General features: G+C 36.7%; 2 protein-coding genes across 2 annotated transcripts; one reads left to right on the top strand and one right to left on the bottom strand.

Annotated features, from left to right (window-relative positions):
- The first annotated feature begins 3,182 nt into the window (after nt 1–3,182).
- LOC111394644 (mitotic checkpoint protein BUB3.1) lies at nt 3,183–8,084 on the top strand. The gene is made up of 9 exons (XM_023020556.1): nt 3,183–3,501; nt 3,620–3,750; nt 4,051–4,133; nt 5,261–5,527; nt 5,925–6,000; nt 6,630–6,710; nt 7,196–7,274; nt 7,367–7,467; nt 7,651–8,084. The coding sequence occupies exons 1-9, from the start codon at nt 3,385–3,387 to the stop codon at nt 7,736–7,738; spliced, it is 1,023 nt and encodes a 340-aa protein (XP_022876324.1). The 5' UTR covers nt 3,183–3,384; the 3' UTR covers nt 7,739–8,084.
- Nucleotides 8,085–8,368: 284 nt separating this feature from the next.
- On the bottom strand, nt 8,369–14,029 carry LOC111394643 (ATP-dependent Clp protease proteolytic subunit-related protein 1, chloroplastic-like). The gene is given in 8 exon segments (XM_023020555.1): nt 8,369–8,748; nt 8,833–9,015; nt 9,132–9,193; nt 11,483–11,594; nt 11,677–11,832; nt 11,961–12,164; nt 12,403–12,518; nt 13,749–14,029. Coding segments are annotated over 8 exon segments (1,137 nt in total). The 5' UTR covers nt 13,966–14,029; the 3' UTR covers nt 8,369–8,661.
- Nucleotides 14,030–20,205: the final 6,176 nt, after the last annotated feature.

Raw genomic sequence — 20,205 nt, 5'->3', positions numbered from 1 at the left:
AGCGCGCATAACTCTTCCTAGCTGAATTTGAGTCGCCGCCCGATGCTACTCCTCCGATGATCATGTTTATCACTCCTGCTCTTGGTGGGGGTATACCTTCGACCCTTTGCCTGCCCTTGTCGTTTTTCACATACTTTGCCAATAGCCCCCGTCTCAGCAGGCGCTCAATTTCTTCCTTTAATTGTAGGCATTCTTCGGTATCATGCCCGTGATCTCTATGAAAATGGCAGTATTTACTTTGATTTCTCTTGCCCGAAGGGGTTAGCATTGGTTTGGGCCATTCGAGCTCCTTCATGTGCTGTATCTCCATCAATAACTTTGTTCGTGGAATGTTCAAAGGGGTGGGTGTCTTGACCTCCTCTCGTTTTTGCCTGACTGACCGGTCTTGGACATAACCCTTGCTCGTGCGTTCACTCTTCTGCTTATTTCTATCATTGTGCTTTTGCTCGTCATAGGTTTTTCGCTTATTAGCTTCCGTCTCCCTTCCATCCCTGAGATTTTTAGTTACCTTCTCCACTTCCTCCGCATCGACATACTTGTCTCCCTTCTTTAACAGGTCATGCATCGACTCCGGGGGGTTCTTGGACAGTGACATCTTAAAGGCCCGATTTCGCGTTCCATTCATCAAGGCTGTAACCACTGCGGACATTTGCAGGTCTCTAATGCCAAGAGTCGCCCGGCTGAACCTGGCTAGGTATTCCTGTAATGACTCGTCTTTGTCCTGTACGACCTGCATCAACCCAATGGCTGTCTTCCTCTTCCTCTTGCTGCTTAGGAAATAAGCCACAAAGCTCCTGGAGAGCTCATCAAATGACTTGATAGAGCGCGGGGCCAAGGTTGCTACCCAGTCCCTTGCCTCCCTCCTGAGCGTGGGGGGAAAGGATCGGCACATCACGGCGTCCGGGGCGGCATAAAGTCTCATCAGATCCACGAAAGTTCGTAGATGGTCAAGCGGGTCCGTGACTCCATCATAGGCTTCAATCATGGGCTGTTTGAAGCCTTTAGGCAAAGGGACCGCCATGATTTCTGGGGCGAACGGGTCCTCCTCCAAAACCATCTGTCTCCGCCTATCCTTCCTTTTGGACAACGCATCGTCTATCTTCTGTGACATGATTTCTTCCATCTTTCGTTCCAGGTCCACCATGGTTTGCGGGGGCTGTTGAGCTCCGGTCATTGGGGCTCCCGCGTCTCCCGCTCCCCGCTGAGAGGTGGGTGAGACAACCGCGGGTGGCGCTTGAGGCGGTTGTTGATTCGTCACTTCCGTCGGGCTTAAATGAGGGATGGTGGTTCTCTGCGACTGGTCTTGTAAAAGCACCATCATTGCTGCCAATTGGTTTTCCAAAGCGCTGAATTGACTCTGTGTCACATACTGCGGGGGCGGTGGCGGTTCATGACCCCTCGCAACTGACTCCGACTCCGTCTCCGCCGTATTCCCAACCAGGCGAGTATCACTTCTTGTTCGTCTTCTTGTCATGACTTTTTAGTTCAAACGGAAATTCCCACAGACGGCGCCAATGAAAGGTGGTAATTCAACACCCTTCTAGTTACCCGGTAATGTTTGGCGTTTCCACCACTCCGTCAAGTATGCAAGACCTGCAAAATGAAGGCGGGGCTTTCTCCCCCGTTTTACCTCCGGCGTGAGAATTAGTTTTCAGACTTGGAAAGAATATATTTGAAAATCAGATGGCTAAAAACGAGAATGTGAGCTAAAAAAATCATCCCTTACCTGCGTCTCATCCGGGGGTATTTATAGATATTAGGCACTAGGTAACCGCTGGGCGGTTGTGATGTCACGTGTCCCACGATGATATTCCCACTACACCCACGTTCTGAGTGATGAGCCCTTAACTTCCCGTCTGAAGATTGTACCTGTATCAGCGGCCATGTAACCTTGTCGATTCGTTAAAGGTTTTATGGCTAAGTGTTTGGACAAAGGATATCATTCCCGTTGAAGATTTCGCTTAGTGGTAGAATGATTTCTTGGGGTAGCGGTAGAGCGCTCCCTAGACGTAGTGGTAGAGCGCTCCCTAAATGTAGTGGTAGAGCGCTCCCTGGGTGTAGTGGTAGAACGCACTATGAGGGTCGATGGCCTTGCATCGGTGTGCTGTGATCTGCCTTGCTCGTCCTCGGGGGTGTCTCCTTCTACCAACCTATATCACATGTAAAAGCTAAAATAACTCAAATAAATTTTGTTATGTTATGCTAACAAGCTGTCATGATGGTACATGATCTAATAATGCCTCTGACGTCAATATAGCATCAAATGTTACGTTTGGTGGAGGGGGTAGAGTTTCATCAAATGAAAAAGATGGTTGAAAGAAGATATAACTTCCATCGTCTTTTCCCTCTGTCGATGATCTATCTCCCTCTCTTGGAACGCTATTTGAGAAGTAGGTTAGCGGACAAATTCGTGCTGGACATGCACAAGTCTATGATGATCTTTACGTATTGAAGAAATCCAATGGTAGAATCCATATAGAAAGAGTGGTCCTTCCTCATTAGTTTATGTAAAGATAGGGATGGCAAATGGGTCGAGCCGATGAGCTCGGCTTGCGAAAACAGGACTCGTGGACGGTTCGAGCTCGTATAGGGGGCTCGATCCAATAAGCCAAGCCTGCTCAATTCGTCGAGGCCCACGAGCCAAAGTTGATGAGCCCGCTCATCAAAAAAAGTGACAAAAAGTTGTCAAAATTTAAAAAAATAATAATAAAAAAAAATAAAAAAATCAAGAGCTCGCGAGCAGCTCGTGGGTTTGGCTCGACTCGGCCCAAGAGCTCGGCTCGCCACAAGCCCGAGTCGAGCTCATGGGTTAAAGGACCGAGTCGATCCCTATGTAAAGAGCTCATCGTAGATCAATGGCTGGTTGTAGAAACTGGTAAAATCATCAGTCTCCTCTCTCTATCACGCCATATTTTGGTATTAATGTGCTTTAAGCTCCGGCTGTCCATTGACATTTAAATTGTTATTTAAAAAAAAAAAATATTATCTAGAGCAAGCATTGACAGGCTCACTAAATGTACCAAGCCGAGCTCAATAGTGAAAGAGTCGAGCAACTCAACTCGTCTCATTGGACCACTTACACAGGATGAAATGCACAAAATTATTTTACTCTCCCAAATAACATTTTCTGTGGACACCAAATTTCCCAAATAATTGAAAGTAGCAAGAAACTAGTATATATAAATAGTTATTCAAAACAAACACTCACTGAATCAGTACTCATTTGAATTCAAATTCCGGATAGCGGATTGTACCCTTCTGCCTCCATCTCTCTCCTCTTTCTCTCTGCGCTTAAAACCCTAGCCATTTTTCGCAATTCACACACGCGAGTTTTCTCCAAGATCTAGTTGACTAATTTCAGTAACAAAACACCGGGCAAAGATCATGACGGCGGCGCCACAATCGACCGGACGGGAGCTGACAAGCCCTCCAACCGACGGCATATCAAATATCCGTTTCTCAAACCACAGCGACAATTTATTGGTTTCGTCTTGGGATAAGGTCACTTGATTTTTATTTTCTGGATTTTTCATTTTTAAATCTCGATTGTGAATTTCTTTAGTGTTTTTTTGGGAGATTAGATTCTATTTTGATGTGTGTTTGCTTGTCTGTTTATCAGAGTGTTCGATTGTATGATGCGAGTGCCAATGCACTGAGAGGAGAGTTCATGCACGGAGGTGCTGTGCTTGATTGCTGCTTCCATGACGATTCCTCAGGGTTCACTGCTTGTGCTGACCACACTGTTAGAAGGTTATAGTTGTTAATAATGTCTCAAATATTAAGCTTCTATTTTTGTTCAAGAATCATTCTACTTTTTTGTTTTATTTTTCAAATGCTAGCTCAGTTTAGGTGCTAATTTCCTTCAAAATCATATTTACAGTTTCGAATTTAACTGACTTTTTGGGATGATAATTTATTATGAACTTGATTTTGGGAAAATGTGTACATTAGTTGTCTAATTCATCCGTCTATGTGATTGATGATGAGGAGGTTGTTTGGGTGTGCCATTTTACTATGGATCATTGAAAAATGTTGCTTTTTGGGCTTCAGGCTGGTGTTCAACCATAGCAGGGAGGATATCTTGGGAAGGCACGATGCACCAGTTCGATGTATTGAATACTCATATGCAACTGGTAGGTTTTCCAATTGTCGAAACTGTTACGAATGTGTATGATCCTCTGTTTTTGTTCATGCTGATTGTCATTATTTATGTTAAAAGAGTTTGACAACAAACAAAATACTAAATAAAGGAAATGCGTTTGAGCGATTGAATTGGTGGGGTTAGCATAATACAAACGCGATGTATGCACTAAAAAAAATGTAAAACTCTTCTGGGAGGTAACTCATGCTTAAGCTATAAATTATACATGGATAACTGGGCATCTTCTCGATACATGTTTTTCACTGTCCTCTGATAACTATGGATATATTTCTCCTCACTTAACTTGTGAAAATAAAACAATTCACATAGTTTGTGGAGGGAGAAGGGTCGTTAGCAAAATATACTTTGACAATGCATCTATGGGCTTCTTAACTCAGGATTTTGGAATGTGTTAAGTTTTGATACTCGTGAAGTGCCCTTCAGTCACTGTAGAAGGTTCACTGCTTTTGCATATTTATAATTCTCAATTTAGTGTTTCTTTTTGAAGTTTATCGTGATTGTTTGCAAATGCTGGTTCCTTCTGTACTTCTATTATGAATTATCAGATGCATTTCCAACCTTTTTCTCGAGTAAACTTTCAATAACAAGGAATAGAATTAACTCTAGGTAGTTGCTTCAGCTTCTTCTTGTCAATATCATCTATTATGAGACAATTGGGTTGCTTTCTTTATTATACTCAATAAATCTATCAATAAACATACATCTTGAGAGAAGATGGATGTTTCTTGAACATTGATGAATATAACAGCATACTTCTTGGCAACAATATTACCATTTTCTGTTGCACCCGGTATGTCTCTATCCATCTCAACCTATTCATGCATCATGTCACATCTGTGAAGATTGATTCTAATATCAAAAGCTAATGTCTACTTGCTTGATTTTTTGGTGACTAGGTAATCATACTTTTTAATTGTTAAACAATATACTACACGTCATATAATTCTAAGAAATTATAATTACTTCTTTCAGTTGATAACAAATTATGAATATTTTATATTTTTTAAGAAATTCGGTATCATATTTATGCAGATGCATACTTCTAGAATGATAATGTTTGTTCTATTTCTTAATTTTATCTGTTTTTCGTTATTTTAGGCCAAGTTATTACTGGTAGTTGGGACAAAACCCTCAAGTGTTGGGACCCCAGAGGTGCAAGTGGTCAGGAGCGTTCTCTTATTGGAACATACACACAACCTGAACGCATTTATTCTTTGTCTCTTGTTGGCAATCGTTTGGTAGTGGCCACTGCTGGAAGACATGTAAATGTTTATGATCTTCGAAACATGAATCAACCTGAACAACGGAGGGAATCTTCATTGAAGTATCAAACTAGATGCGTGCGATGTTATCCCAATGGAACTGGTGCTTTTTCCTTATCTTACTATACATTAGAGCTTGGTGTGGTCTTTGCTTTATCTTGTGTTGCTTGGATGTTCTGGTCCAAAGTGCTTTGTGCCCTATTCTTATACTATGTTGGCCAATAGTTACGCACAATTTACATTCTTATTCAAAATTTCCGAGAGAATCATGTCTGTCACTAAAATTAAAGAGTTTTGTTTTCTGAATTATTTTGGATGACTTTAAGCGCCAAAATGTGCTGGTTAACATAGAATTATGATAGACAGTGAAGAATTTTTTGGGACAAGAAATGGTTAGTTCTGATTAAGAAGTAACTTTATTCAGGGGACAACTAATTACAGAACTAGTTGTCTTTGAATTCTAATTTCACAACTTATCTGGTAGCAACTTCCATTTGCAGGTTATGCTCTTAGTTCTGTGGAAGGACGGGTAGCAATGGAGTTTTTTGATCTCTCCGAGGCTGGTCAATCCAAAAAGTATGTATTTGCATCTCATGAGTGTGTGTAGATTATAGTTATAAGATGTTTACAAGCTCCTGTTCGGTTTACTTTGCTGTGTTTTAGTGCTAAAACAAAAGTCTTCGAACTGCATGACATTAACTTCATATCTGGGATACCATATTCCACGCACTCAGAATCACATGTTTTCTGGAGTTTCCTGTAAAACATGCATTGATATGCCTACATCCTAGAATTTTCCATTGATGAGAAAGAGGTATTTCCTTCTAGGCGTTTTCAAGTTTAGCCTCTGTTTGGCAACCAATTTATAAACCATTTATAACTTCAATCAAATTGAAAAAAATTAATTTCAACCTCAAATTCAACTATTACTCATTTATTAGCCACATATTTCATAGGACCTACAACTATTCCTCTTACTATTCAAATTTATAAATGACTTATATATTTACCAAATGAAGGCTTAATGTCTTGCATAGAAAATTTCACTACTGAACTATCAGCTGGGAATCAATAAATTTTCTCCCCGAACCCAAAGATAAAAAGGTCATGTAAGTTTAAAAAATATTCCGATATTTATGAACTTTTGCACTACTCGTCTGTGAAGCTAATCTACTTACCCTTTTACTGATGGTCTTAATTTGCAGATATGCATTCAAATGTCATCGTAAATCAGAAGCTGGAAGGGATATTGTGTACCCAGTAAATTCTATTGCGTTTCATCCCATGTAAGTCCCCATATTGTGCTTGGATGTTTTGTTCCTAATGCATTCAAGATTGCAATCAATGGGTGTCTCAGGACAATTAGTTACATCCTAGAAGCAAAAAAACACGAAATCCTTTTTGCTTAAAAGTTACAAATAATGTGAAACTGCCGGTTGAAATAATACAGGACCAAACAATATGATATTTGTACAGCCAATTTTAGCCTCGAAAGCAAGATAGCTAGTTTAATAATGCATGATTTATTAGTATCTAGCCAAAAACTTTGAGAATCAATGTCCTTTTATCTAAAGTTGGTGTCATATAAATCCTGATCCTTGGATTGATTCCTCTTCAAAACAAGCTCTGTTTTATTGAATTTGTCTAAAGATCTCACCAGGCTTGCAAAAGAGTTTGGCGCTGAGCAAGTTCAATGTGGTCTGACATTATAGTTTTACGAGAATTTATATATTTCTTTTTCGTTAGCTTATTTATGAATTTATGCATGTAGCTATGGTACATTTGCTACTGGAGGATGTGATGGTTATGTCAACGTGTGGGATGGCAACAACAAGAAGAGGTTGTATCAGGTAAATAATTTTTAGACCTGATTCTTGCTTTCGACATCTCAAGTATGAAATTTAGAGGTTATCTCGTTTTTGTTTGCCATGAAATCTTGCAGTACCCAAAGTACCCAACAAGCATTGCAGCTTTGTCATTTAGCAGAGATGGTAGATTGTTGGCCGTTGCCTCCAGTTACACATACGAGGAGGGAGACAAACCGTAAGATTTTCTCTCCCCCTCCCTCTCCCCATTCACGAAGTTGTTATTTTCCATTACTCTTTTTCAACTGGTTTTGGCATATAGTTAACTTGTTATATTCTATTGTTTGTATTTTCCATCATTCTCTCCTTTGTATTTGGCATTTAGGTAGTTAACTTGTCATTTTCTATTGTTTGTTTGCAGCCATGAACCGGATGCGATATTTGTGCGCAGTGTGAATGAAGTTGAAGTTAAACCAAAACCGAAAGTATTGCCCAATCCAGCTACATGAAAGGAAAATTTGATAAGACTTGGCTTCTTCAGTAATATTTATGGAACGTATGTAGTGTGGAAGTGTGAAAAGAACCGCAGTATGGTATAGTTTATGTCATATCTCGTCGATTCCTTTCTTGGACACAACCTATTTCTGATCCTCACGAGTGTGCTTAATATTTAATCCTTGGTGGGATTTGTTGACAAGCTGCCGTTAATGTGATTTTCTGTATGTAAGATTTGAGAACGTTAATAGAGGTATCAGTTATCACAAGATGGTCCAATAATTTTGACAGTACACGTACTTTTCATACCATGTATTCGGTAAGAATAATGGTATTCATAATTAGCAACTGAGTTAATCATCCTGTGACAACATGTTATTTGAGACATTATTTTTTTGTAATTCTGTTGTTTCAAAATAACGAGCCAATACTTCAAATAATAAGCTATCACATAAAATGACGACTATAATTGCTAATTATAAATAACATTACTCATTTTGTAATAAACTGTGATGTAATTCCCTTGAAAGGATTCAGTTTTTAGAACAGTTTGTAAAAATAATAAAAGATGATCATCTACTTCAAGAACTATTAGGGTAAACTCATACTGCCTCAAGACATAAAAAGGATGATTTAGATTCAAAGAAGACAATGCTGAAGAAATTCACTTAAAGCACCATTCCATTACAGTGACTATTAATGTGTAAGACTGCAAGCATCCATTCTTCTATATTCCCATTTGACATGTACATAAAAAAGTAAAACTAACTATTATTTTATGCTAACATCACTTTGACCAGTCGGTGGAGACCAGCTTGGTTTGTGTTGTAATTGCAAACAAATATAGAAAAGAGCAGCAAACGCACAACTTATGGAGTATTACCAAGAGAGAGTTGATCATGTCCCCATACATTCAAGAGTCCCGAGACATACATATTTACCTAAACCCAGAGGGAGCTGCCTGTGGTCCTACTCCTGCTGCTCTCCTCATTGCTTTTGATTGTGCAAGCATCTCGTCATAATTCTGACAGGGTGGATAGCGGTTGTGTTTAATATGGCAAAATGCTGTGTGAGAAATAATAAAGAAAGAACTTAGCAAAATATTTACCCGTTTTTCAAACGCATTATCTCTTGAATCGATGATCTTGTCAGCAATGCCGTACTCAATTGCCTCCTTTGCCTGGAAATATTTTGGACGTTGGATGTCCTTCTCAATTTCTTCTTTTGGTTTCCCAATTCCCTTGGCTAACAGCTCGAGGTAATACTCTGTGTTGGCATCTAGTTCTTTGGCCTGATGCACGGAGAAAGATCGATCTATAACATGCAATAAATAGAAAAGGGAAGCATGCATAAACACACGTCTGAGCGAGTGCGCGCTCACACACAAAGAGAGAGAGAGAGAGAGACCTTAATCCACATATCTATGACAGCTCCACTTGATCTGTTCACTTTTGGCAGATATAACTTAGCTGCAATTTACAAATGTGAAGAAAAATGGGATAAGAAGCAAGCGCATCATGATTCTATATTTAGAATTCACAATGCAACATTGCAGCATCGTCGATTCAGTATCATTATGCAACAGCCTTTTCAAGAATGAATTTTATACACACAAAAACATCAGGATAGTCCACCAAAATTAAAGATACTATTATTTAAAACACTTTAATTCGAAAGTTCATATACTAAATAATGAATATCACACAATCCATGAATTATAAATGGTAATTGTTACTGGTCAGTGGCATCTAGTCAAGATAGTTGCAGGCAGGTGTGTTCATCAATATAAGTTGTACTAGCCAAAGAAAAGTGCAATAGTTTTTTCTTCAGAGAAGATTAAGATAATCATTTTTAAGAGAATCTTCCTTCCAAGTATTTTTACCTGGATGATAAATTATCTTCCATTGAGGTTCATACATTAGTCAACAACCATCATGAACCCTAGTCCATGATGCTCTATTAGGATAGACAAGAAATATCAGATATTATACCAGGGTTAGTAGGACGACTGAATTTCCTTCCACCCATTTCAAAAAAAGAAAAGAAGAAAATGTATAAATAACAATTAACAACACTAGAACAGTTTGAATAGGAAAGTGATAACAGAAAACTGATACATTTAATTGATCACATAAAGCAAAATACTGTCGCCCATCATTCCCTTGCAGATACAGTGCTTGACAGTTTTCAAGAGTTCAAAATGGATCAACTCTAAAATTTGGTGCTAAGTTTAATACGGCACAGGTAATCAATCTGACGCTTCTTCTTTACAAAAGCTTCACTTCATTCAAATGTTACAGGGGGAGGAACAAAATAGCCACAACTAGTTTGCATATTCATTCAGGTGAATAATGAAAGCATAGATGACAGAGAGACCTAAAAGGTATTTAAAATGGAAAATAAACCCTAAGAGGTAGAAAAAAGGGTAATTATATTTGCACCACAGTTATTGCTAACTACACATTTCATTTGTATGAAACTCCAAATCTTTGCAAATTTTTGTTCTTGTGCTCTCAACCTTTTTCGCCTTCTTATCATTTACATCCAATTAATTAGAATATTTGTGTCTGATGACAGGATATGCAAATTACTAGAAGGTTGAGGATAAAAATGCAACGGAAAAAATTGTGGACTTAAGTAGTAAAATGAGCAAATATTAGGGAACTTCGTTGCAATAAAATTGTGCAGTTAACATTTAACAAAAACTGTGTTGTAAATATAATTACCCAAAAAATAAAGCACCTAAGAATAAAAGACCCCAGGCTTCAAAATTATAATATATGGATAACCCATTCCGAAACAATGATAAGCCATGGATGTCAAAATTAAGAGTATACTTTTCGGGATGCGAATCAGCGAATTTATTCCAACAAACAAGTACCAATCCTAATTCTGTGGATACATTAATTTAATATACGTAGCAAAGAAGTCCATACTAAGTGGATGCTGTGAATTCTCCATACGGATTTATCAGGATAGAAGTCCAAACTAAGTGGTTACCCCCCTGAAGAATTTTTAATGAATTTTGCCATAAATATCTAAAGAAGATAAAATGATCTCCGTGAAGTGATTGAAGTCCAATTTTTCTTTCCTTACGATCTATAACTTGTCATCTTATGTGCAAGTGATCTCCATTAAGTGACTGTAGTTAAAGCTACCTATTTCCCAAATTTAGCACTTCATAGTCTTCCAAACATTCCAAAGCCTAAATAAAGAACACTATCAGGACTTTTATCTTCCAAGAATTCAAAAGGAAAATCTAGTAGTCAGTATCTTTCCAACAGACACTGACATGATACATTTTATTCCATTACAAAGTTCCAGAAATTTAGTCATCTACTGAATAAGATAAGATGTGCAAGTAGGTTATATACAGTGGCAAGACGTCCTTCGGATAAGGTGATAACTAGTTGAACTCAATCCCCTGACCCTTTCATACTTCTGTTGGAAGATTCAATAATTAAGCATAAACCTGGCAATCATCAATCAATCCAAAAAAACAAGTACAGGAAGCATTTGCCCCTCCTGCACATTTGTCAAGATATGGATCCATAGCTATTTTAAACAAATCTGTGCACTGTTATAAGCAAATTTTTTGGTGCTTGATATAAACCCTGTAATGTGGGATCCAATCATTAAGCATGAGTTGAAGCAGCCATGCATTATATGCATTCAGAAAGCTTTATTATCAGGATAGTTGCACTTGAATAGTTTAATGTATAAAGAGTCCATGCGGATATGAAAGAATTGAATCTTACTGGATGAATTTGGCTGTAATGCACGATAACCTTTTGCTCCAAGTGATAGAAGCATTGCTGCTTGACCATATGCCATGCCACAATTTACTGTATAGACATCTGATTTGCAGTACTTTTGGCAGAAAATATTCAGAAGACATAAGTTAAAAGAATGATTAGTTATGAGATAAACAGAAACCATCAAGTGAAATGGCAAAGAGTTGAGCTACTCTCTAATAAAAGCTACATTATGATAGATGATTCACCTGGGTACCAGAAGAGTTTATATATAGATATATGGGTTTTGATGGGCTGTCATAATCCAACCACATAAACTGAGCAACAAGAAGCTCAGTTACAGCTGGTACAATCTGCGAACATTTACCACAATCAATCAACATGACCATAGAAATGAAAACATCAGCAGCCACTAACATTAAAGATATTAAATGAAGTAAATTGATGTCTGCTAAGCAAGAGATAGGAAGTGATGTAATACTGGCATCCCAAGATAGACAATTCGAGCATCTAGAAGCAAAGACGGCAAATCAGGAGGAGCGGTTCTGGGTCTTCCATATCCTCTAGCTCCTCCACGGTACATGCTGACGCTCATGCTATACTTTGCAGGGCCTCTTTCATTCATGCCAGATAGACTCCACATTCCACCGTTATTTAAATAATTGCAGGATGATGAGATGCTTTCCTGACATGGTAGCAAAAAGTACAAGGACTCTGAGTTAAAAGTATCTTCAATAATAAACTTTAATTCAACTCACCCACATGAAATTCCGGAAATAGGACACGTAAACCTTTTGTTATTTTTTTATTTGCTCTTTTGGAGGGAGGGGGACAAACATCAGAATAGAACACATAACCTTTCACATAATCATCGAGAAACTTATATAAGTTGCGAACAGTAAAACATGTAAACAGAGGCAAACCTCAGTGACTTTTTCTGCCTGCCGGCTGACAGGATTATCTTCTGTCATGAACATATCCATCTGCGAAGGAGTAAGGCCATAAAGATACTGAGGTGCATTTTTGTAGTTGTCCATCACTACAGCAAGACAAACACAAGCTAAGTTAATAGTCAAGCTCAAAAGCTACAACCATCTCACAACTTAAATTTGAACTTATTTAATTGTCAGAAGAAACAAACAATAAGCTATCTCCTCAAGGCCTCTCTTTAAGTTTAAGAATAAAATATGGAGGGGCTAGTTGAATTACATTAACTTAGCATCAATCATGCTGCTAAATTATAAGCAGGCACACTTCTATTCTTCTGCCTTGAGGTTTGAAGTCTATGGAAAATGAAAAGACTCGTTCTTCTACCTTGAGCTCTGTTTATGCTCTTGTAGTACAACATTTTTAAAAAGCTGCCATACATTATTGTCAAAAGACCTTAATCCACCTGACTCTGTCCCCTCCCAGTAATCCTCCTAGGTCCTACAGCTTCGAAGGAGAATTCTTTCCTTCCTCGACAGTCATCTACTCAAATTTGAAAGAATTAAAAAGGGAAGTCCATAAAGACAAGAATGGGATACAACTGAGTAATTAGGAAGACTAGAACAAGGGAAAAAAACAGTAGTAATTGATGGGTCTAGAACCTCAAGGTCAATCTATCATGATGTTTGGATGTACATTAAAATTCTTCTGCTACAAATTAATTTGAAGATGGTTCATCGTGCTCACAAAATAACTTTCAGCATCATAGAATGAGAATGGCATGTTTTGACACACAATATTGAACACAACAGGACTCAACTACACAGCACGATGAACATAAATTTTAACTTCATTTCTTCCATAATACTTTCCAATACTGCCGAGGGCTGCATGCCACAAACTCCCATAATGCAGAAAAGCACAGGTCAAAGAAGGCACAAGCCAATAATCCATAATAATTTTCAGTAGTACCGTACTGAAAGATATATCAATTAGGGTTCCTCTTCATTAATTTCAAAATCAATATGCATTCTAAAAGTTAATTACTTCACATTAATATCCTACTTTTATAAGATTGGGTATTATTTTTGTTAGAGAAACAAACATATCTACATGATTCCTAACACAATAACTATATGATACATATACACCAACCAACCCATACATTTATAAACAAGAATGATCAAATCAAACCTCAAAAGATTTAAAAAAAAAAAAATGAAAACCCAAAACTATCACTCGAAGCTTAAACAAATACCCAAGATGACAAAACCAACAAGCTGAAATTTAACAAGCCCTAAGTCAAACAAAGCATAAAAACGGCTGACGAAAGAAAACTTACATCCATCCTTAAGATTCTCTTCTCGGAACTGTTTGGGTATGTGGTCAAATGATTTCTGAGCTACTGGGGACTTAAACCCACATCTCCGAAACGCAGTTTTTCTGGGCTTAGCAGTGAATATGAGCTTTGGACCATGAAGAAATGAAGAAAAATTATAGCTACTCATTTCACTAGTCCCGGACGAGAGAGGTGAGAGTAACAAAGAAGAAGCCGCCATAGGAGATTATTACAGAAACCAGATTATACTATAATGGAAAAGATTGAAGATCTGTCGATGGAGTGAAAGAAATAGTAGAGGTTGAAATTTTTCGAGGGGTTAAATTGAAAAGATTGATAGTCAATGAACTTGTAGTGTTATTTCAGTATAACCACTCAACATTTTTTTCTTTTTTAAGGATTTTACCATTTGTATAGTGTACACTCTTGTCTGTTTGACACTTGCATTGTTTTTAAAAAGTGATTGAATTTAAAAAAAAATGTCTTTTTTTCTAAAAAAAACTATTAAATAACAGTTTGTCATGTGATAAAGTGTACATCAAGCATGATCCTTTTTCTTTTCCTTTTTTTTTTTAAAGTTCAAACTACTCGCTAATTTTTATTTTTCCGCTACCTACTCCGTGTATTTGAAAGTTAAAGTAAATATATTTGTCCAAATGAGCGCACTTTATAAATTCATAAGGCAATAATTTCATAATTTACAATTATATAAACTTGAGTTCATGCTAACACAAGTAGTTTACCTCACCACTAGTTAGTAAAGGTATTTGAAAATTCTTTTCGCCATTCTTGCTAGAAACTTTTGAAAGGTATTCAAATAGTATTTGCATGATTAGCGAAACAAATGAACGCTCTTTCTCAAGGTTCTTTTGCTTTGTTGGTAGTTGGTTTCTTCTAGATGATGATTTTTGTGATAGCAGAGTCCTAATTGGGTAGATGAAGATTTTCATACCAAAATAAATGTAAGGGAGAACCACTATTATATCTTTATCATTGCTTTCTACTAGGATAATCCAAAGCTCTCCTACTTCAAGTGTCAGTATTTGGTTTTAGATTTAATTGAAAATCAAATTTTTAGTAGATTTTGAAAGAAGTAGATAATACGAAGTTGAAATATTGTTGAATTAGCTTTATGTTTTTCTAAATGTCTAATATACTTATGAAATATTTTTGAAGAACGAGGGTTTTCAAAATTTGGACGGCAAATCAAAGTATTAGCGTAACTTTTAATCTGCTTTTTACCATTTTGTATTTGAGGCAACAATATTCTTTATTTCTAAAAGATAAAAATATAATGGTTGCATAAATTGAAGTAAAAAGAAAACTTTGATTACTAATTTAGAAGAAAGAAAAGTTTGACGACCAAAGATGAAATTTTTGAAAGATAATGCTATTCAACACCAATGACAACACCAATGATACTTAACATTGGTCTAGTTGAAATTATTTATGTCATTAAATTATCGGTTCAATTAAATAGAAGAATTTATGACTCATATGACATAGTAACATCTAGACAATGGGCAAATCTACAACAGGGGGGAAGTAAATCGAAGATTTTGCAAAATATTTTCCAAAAAATCTTTAATAGTTTCAATTTTGTCCCCACTTTATTTTTTATTTTTTTAAATTTGCCACAACTCTAAAATTCCAACTCCGCTCCTTGATTTAGATTGATATTAAATACAACTGGTGTTAAATAACATTATTTTTTGTGAAATTGCAGGGGCTTAGTGTTTTCAAGATCTCAATTCACAATTAAGATATACAAGTTTTCTTTACTAAAATAAGATATATTTAAAATTCTAACTGTTAATAATAATATAATAAAATTAAATTAATTTATATATCAACCCCTACCAACCAAACCTTAAACACTTCCTCATCCCTGCTCTCTCTTGTCTCTGCCATCATCTTCCCAACGCCACCACACTCGACTCTGCATCACAGTGATGATGGACGCCACTTTTATCACATCGCCACCATGCTTGCTCGATGCCGTCTACACTGAAGGAATGAAAATATCGTCGACGCTACTAGATGAACGGTGATGTCGCTTCTTTATCTTTCTTCTCCCTTCGCCACGCTTCTCTTTCTCTCTCGCGCGATTCATATATGATGTTTTGACGGCAATTGGTGTGCCTGCGATGTTTTTTTGGTGGCATGCGACAATTTTGTTGATATTTGGGTGACGATTTTGTTGGTGTTTGCGGGTGGCGATTGGTGTGCCTGTGATTTGATGTTCGGGTGACGATTTTGGATCTTGTTGGTGGCGATTGTTTTTTTGGTGATTGTGGTGGTGGTTTTGAAGATGAAAAAGGTAGGTTATTGGAGGTGGCAGCGATGATGGTATGGTGACGCTAGTGGTGGTAGTGAGGTGGAGATGCTTTTGGTTGGCGCTATAGTGGATTGGGATTGGGTCGGGTAGGTAATGGGATTGAGAGTGTTTGTCAATAAATTAGATATTTTGCAACAAAAAAAAAAAATTAACATGTGACCAATAAATAATGTGACCTAAAATTTTGAGTTGTGACTTATAAAACTGTGATTTGTGATTGATAAATTTTTAACTGTGATCGATGAATAAGTTTTGACCTATAAATTTTTTGATTTGTGACCGTAAAATAATTTGTGACTTAAATTTTGGGTTTGTAAAGAAATAATTTGTGATCAAATTGTATAGAATTGTGATCTCAATATATTTTATTAATAAAATATATTTTTAATGAATTATTTCATAAATAAATTTAGTAATACTTGATTTTTGAAGTTTTAAACCACGTCTCTTAGTTTTAAAGTGGGCCATAATTAATTTCTTAAACATGAAACTTTCCTTATTCATTTTTTTAAGTGGAGTTTATATAGAAGCCTACTTTAAAAATCACATTTCAAAAATCAGATTTAAAGTTTGCTTATATAAAAATAAGATAATAATATAATTTTTAAATATTAATAATAACCCTATAAAAATAATTTAATCTACATAACCCACCACTAAACCCAAACCCAAACCATAAATCATTTTTCATTTCTATTCTCTTTATCTATCCCCTCCATTGTCTCTCATCTACCACAGTCGAGAGACCCACCGTCGGCTTATAGTAGGCGATGACACACAACAGTAGCATCCTTGGAAGCCACAGCAGCAACATCATGTATAGGGGCGAAGACAGTGCAGCTGTGTGCAGCATTGCTGGAGCAACTACGCGCGAAGGTGCTTGTCGTACGATGCCTCACGCGTGACACACAACAGCAATGCTGTCGAAAGCCACCGTAAACCACAACAGTAACGTGGCATACAAAGGGCGATGACGACGCTACTGTGTGTGGCATTGCTACATCAGTTGTGCGCGCTCATTGTGCAACGCCTCACCTACATTGTCGTTCGAAGCAACTGTTTGTAATTGCTAATGTTGTCGTGGCTATGGTGGTTGTACATCAATTTGGGATGGGTTTTATGGATTATGTTTGCAAGTGGTAGTAGTGGTGCTGTTGAAGTGGTGGTGACAATGATGCTGGTGTTGATGGCGGTGGTGCTGGTGTTGATGGTGGTGAGGTGTGGGAAGAAGAGTTTGTGACCAATATTTGGTTGATTATGACCATTAAATATGTTATTATGTGACCATCAAATAAATTGACCTTACTACATGTACATTAAATTTTACACAATGAGTTTCATAATAACATATGTCATTCTATCATTTATCAGTTTAAAACATAATCAAATTTTTTATCCAATCTTTTTCCTCCATATCATTTTATGTCGTCCCTTATGTGTCATTTTTATGTACGATTAGCATAATTCTAAATAAATTGACCAATAATTTGGTTAATTTGTGATGATGAAATAATACGTTACCTAAAAAATATGATTGTGACTTACAATTTATTAAGTTGTGATTGAGAAATTATTAATGATCGTTAGATAAGTTGTGACTTATGAAATTTATGACTTTTTAATCGATGAATAAATTGTGACCTATAAAATTGTTGATTTTGATGGAAATATAATTTTTTACCTTTAAATTTTTTGATCTGTTTTCGACAAATAATGCGTGACAAATTAATTCATTAATTGTGACCAAATTGTATAGAATTGTGACCTTAGTGTATTTAATTAATAAAATATATTTCTAATTAATTATTTCGTAAATAAAATTTAATTAATATCTAATTTTTAAAATTTTAAACATTGTTTCTTAATTTTAAAATGGATCATACTTAATCTCTTACATACAAAATTTTCCCCTTTTTCGCCCTTTTTAAAACCCATTTTCAAGTTGGTTTGCAGACTGCAAACTGTTGAGCTGTATAAAGATTTTGGATCCGCATTCTTCTGGGTACATGGGCTTTGCTTCTGGGCTATGCTTCATCTGGGCAATCAGAAAGAGTAACATGATTCAGTCAGAAATTCAAATTGGTGTGTTGGGAGTTTACTAATGGTTGAGATTGGTCTTAGGTGTCAATATGTGAACTGGAAACTCACAATCAAAACCAAAAATTTCCATATTACATTTTTGTAGCACTCTTGAATTTATCACTTTTTGTAATATTTTCTTTGCGCCATGGTCGAGAAAGACTTTTACTTGAGTTCTTCAATTTTTTATAGCTTTTATTTTTTGGCTACTCGACCAAGTCGAGTAATTGGAGCTTAGTATTTTTAGAGCATTGTGAGAAGGTATTAGTACAATTTTGATAGTTTGAAATTGTAGAAGGGTGATACTTTGATGCATAATGAAGTTTAGTTGTGGTCATTTGTTGATCGAACTTGTAAGGAGGGGCTTCAATTTCGGCCAAGTATTAAATTCTTAAATAGAGACGATAGATACTAAGTACCTAAATACTACGTTGTATGTGCAAGCAGTGTATTTTAGGTACACAATATAGAAATATGAACATGTCATTGATTGTATTCTCTTATTGTGGCTAAAATAAGAAAGTTAGGAGTGACAGTTGATTAAGTCTAGCAAGCTAATGAGCCCAAACTTTTAATATTTTGGGAAAAATTCACAAGTTAGTTGTTAACTATATACAATTCAATTTTCAGGTGTAAAATTCAAAATGCAAAACTCAGGTATTAACTAATTAATTAAATATATTTATTAATTGAATATAGTAAGGTGACAATTATACAATTATTGGTCAAACTTATTTACTGGTCACATATTATCAAATTAATTGATCACATATTATTTCGATATCACATATCAAAAAATTTATAGGCCACAGTTTATATATCAGTCACATATTTTTAAATTCGTTGGTCATAGATTATTTTTCAGTCACATTTTATCGAATTTTTAAATCACAATTAGATACTTGGTCACAGATAACCAAATATTTGGTCACATATACCAAAAAGTAGGTCACACACTATCGACCACTCTCATAGTCACCATCACAACCCCCACAATATTACCACAATACTACCACCAACAAAGTTGCCACCATTAGATCCAATCCACTGTCAACAAAAATACAACAACCATAACTATCGAATTTCCAACCACTAACAACCACCTCCACCACCAACCGCTCACATATTAGCTATTTAATATTCCAAAAGGACACAACGCCAACTGACTCCAATAGAAACGCACCACCACTGCCATCGCCATCACTAATATACCGTCGTCGCCACCATTTACAACACTACCATCATCATACTGTGCCAGTAACACCACCGCACATACCACAACAAACAAACTACACCAATCATCACCACTACCGCTTGTATCTTACCTATATCCACTGCACTACCAAATCCAAAACCACTCCAACAACAGGATAAAAACACCAAAACCAACACCTCATTGCCACCACCAACATCCAACCATGCCAAAACCCATACGCTACCAAAATATAGAAACCATCACCACCACTTCAACAACATAAAAAATCCAACAGAGTTATTGCAACGGCGTTGCAAGAGAACCCAATCTGAGTGCCGCTTCAATCACCACCGTCGATTTGAGGCACTGCAACGACGTTGAGAGAGAAGCCATATGCAGCAGCGATTGTTATCTGAGCACTACTCCGACAACCACCATTGTCGATCTGGGCATAATCTCACGCAGAGGTTGTGCGAATTGGGCAGAGATTGCGCGGCCACCTGGGAGCATAGATCCTGGCAATAGGCTGTTCTCTTGCAACGACGTCGAATCGTTGTGATGGTGCTAATGCAAGATAGTTGATTTGTTGCGATGAAGAGGAGAGTGCAGAGAGAGAGAGAGATTTACGTATGAAATTAGGGATGGCATGGGTGAGCGTGTGGGATGAGGTTGAATCGTTGATTAATTATAATACCTGAATTATGAATAAATTAACCTCAACCCTGATTTATGAACTATGATGTTTTAATACCTGTAAGGTTGTAATTTTCCCTAATATTTTTACAAAATTTTGTACATCGTCAAAGTTGCTTTGAACCGTTTAGTTAAAAAGGTGTACTAGCACATTT

This window comes from Olea europaea, chromosome 5 (genome assembly GCF_002742605.1).
Source record: "Olea europaea var. sylvestris chromosome 5, O_europaea_v1, whole genome shotgun sequence".
NCBI lineage: Eukaryota > Viridiplantae > Streptophyta > Magnoliopsida > Lamiales > Oleaceae > Olea > Olea europaea.
Note: the sequence above shows the minus strand (reverse complement) of the source record. Positions and strands in the feature narration are given on the sequence as shown.